Consider the following 1,371-nt stretch of genomic DNA (forward strand, 5'->3'; position numbering starts at 1 on the left):
ACAGGTGTGTATCATGTGTGTGTTTTGTTTGTTTGTTTGTGTGTGTGTGTGTGTGTGTGTGTGTGTGTATGTCTGTCTGTCTGTGTGTGTATATTTGTACGTCTGTGTGTTTTTTTGTGTGTATGTGTGTACCTGTTTGTGTGTGTGTGTAAGTAAAAACAGGTAAAAGCACACTTTTACAATTTAACAAAAAGTAGCTGAACACAAAATCTCCAAGTCCAGTCTTTTATCTGACCAAAGTATGAACCTTTAAAACAATTTAAAAAATAATAATAATATGAATATTTGGAGTGATTTTCTTTTAGTCAGAACATAACGTTTTATGTTACTGTTGTACGTTGTACTGTATTGTAAAGCGCCCAGAGCCTGTGTACTTTAATCGAGGTTGAGCGCTATATCTTTTTTTAAAAATCATTAGGCTACCTCTGAGTGAGTTATCTTCGGTCTCAAACCCGTGAGGTGACAGAAACAGCATGAGGAAAAAGGACCCTGGCTTGTTATGAATTGTTCTGAGACGTTCCAAAACAACTCACAGCTCAAGATTTTGGGTAATAAAATACAGCAAACCTTAATCTTCTGTCATTTCGTCGACAAAATATCTGCTTGAACAGCGCACCACATATTTGTGGCTTTTATCCAAGTTTTAATATTTTCCAATTGTACAGTTACAGTGTCTGGATTCGTAATCCTTCGCTCGCGTATAACTGAGGATTTTCAGTGTTTTTTAATATATTCTTTTAAAGTGTGACAATTATAAATCATCAAGAGAAGAGGAAGGTTCAGGGAGAAACCTTTACCACGAGTAAGTATGCTGTATTCTTTACGAAAATGATTTTCAGTGGGTTTTTTTTTTGTTTTTTAAAAGTGTAACAATTATAAATTATCAAGCCAAGAAGAGGAAGGTTCAGGGAGAAACCTTTGCCACGAGTAAGTATGTTGTATTATTTGCGAAAATGGAAGGACTTCCGTAACGAGCGACCACCCCAACTAACACAATAAAAAAGAGACCTAATCCTAACCACACCCCATACCTAACCTAAACCCTACCCCTACCCCTACCCGTTTGTTCTAAATTCTAGATCTATTTTGTCTTATTCTGGTCGCTCGTTACGGATGTCCCCTTTTAGTTGGTCTCTTTTAAGCACAAGGGGGCTATCCCGAAAAATCCTATTATGAGAAAATCGAAGGTAAAGTTTTTGCCCCTTATTCAGTTTATTAAAAATACAAGAGGGACAAGGTCCACTGACCAAACTGTACGAGGGTTAGGGTTATGGTTAATATCATTATTAGACCTATTATTAAGATTTAATTAGTTTTTAAATTTAAATCTAGATTTAGATCTAGATCTGTATAATATATTGATCATTTATC

The 1,371-nt window shown here is 35.5% G+C and overlaps 1 protein-coding gene across 1 annotated transcript in view; it reads left to right on the plus strand.

Annotated features, from left to right (window-relative positions):
• The first annotated feature begins 581 nt into the window (after positions 1 to 581).
• Positions 582 to 1,371, plus strand: part of LOC101853515 (hyphal wall protein 1) — a 7,307-nt gene continuing 6,517 nt past the window's right edge. The window contains exon 1 of the mRNA XM_005112347.3: positions 582 to 802. Within this exon, the coding sequence (XP_005112404.1) occupies position 802 (1 nt within the window). The 5' untranslated portion in view covers positions 582 to 801. The remainder of the gene's footprint in view (positions 803 to 1,371) is intronic.

This window comes from Aplysia californica, unplaced genomic scaffold, assembly GCF_000002075.1.
Source record: "Aplysia californica isolate F4 #8 unplaced genomic scaffold, AplCal3.0 scaffold01245, whole genome shotgun sequence".
Taxonomy (NCBI): Eukaryota; Metazoa; Mollusca; class Gastropoda; order Aplysiida; family Aplysiidae; genus Aplysia; species Aplysia californica.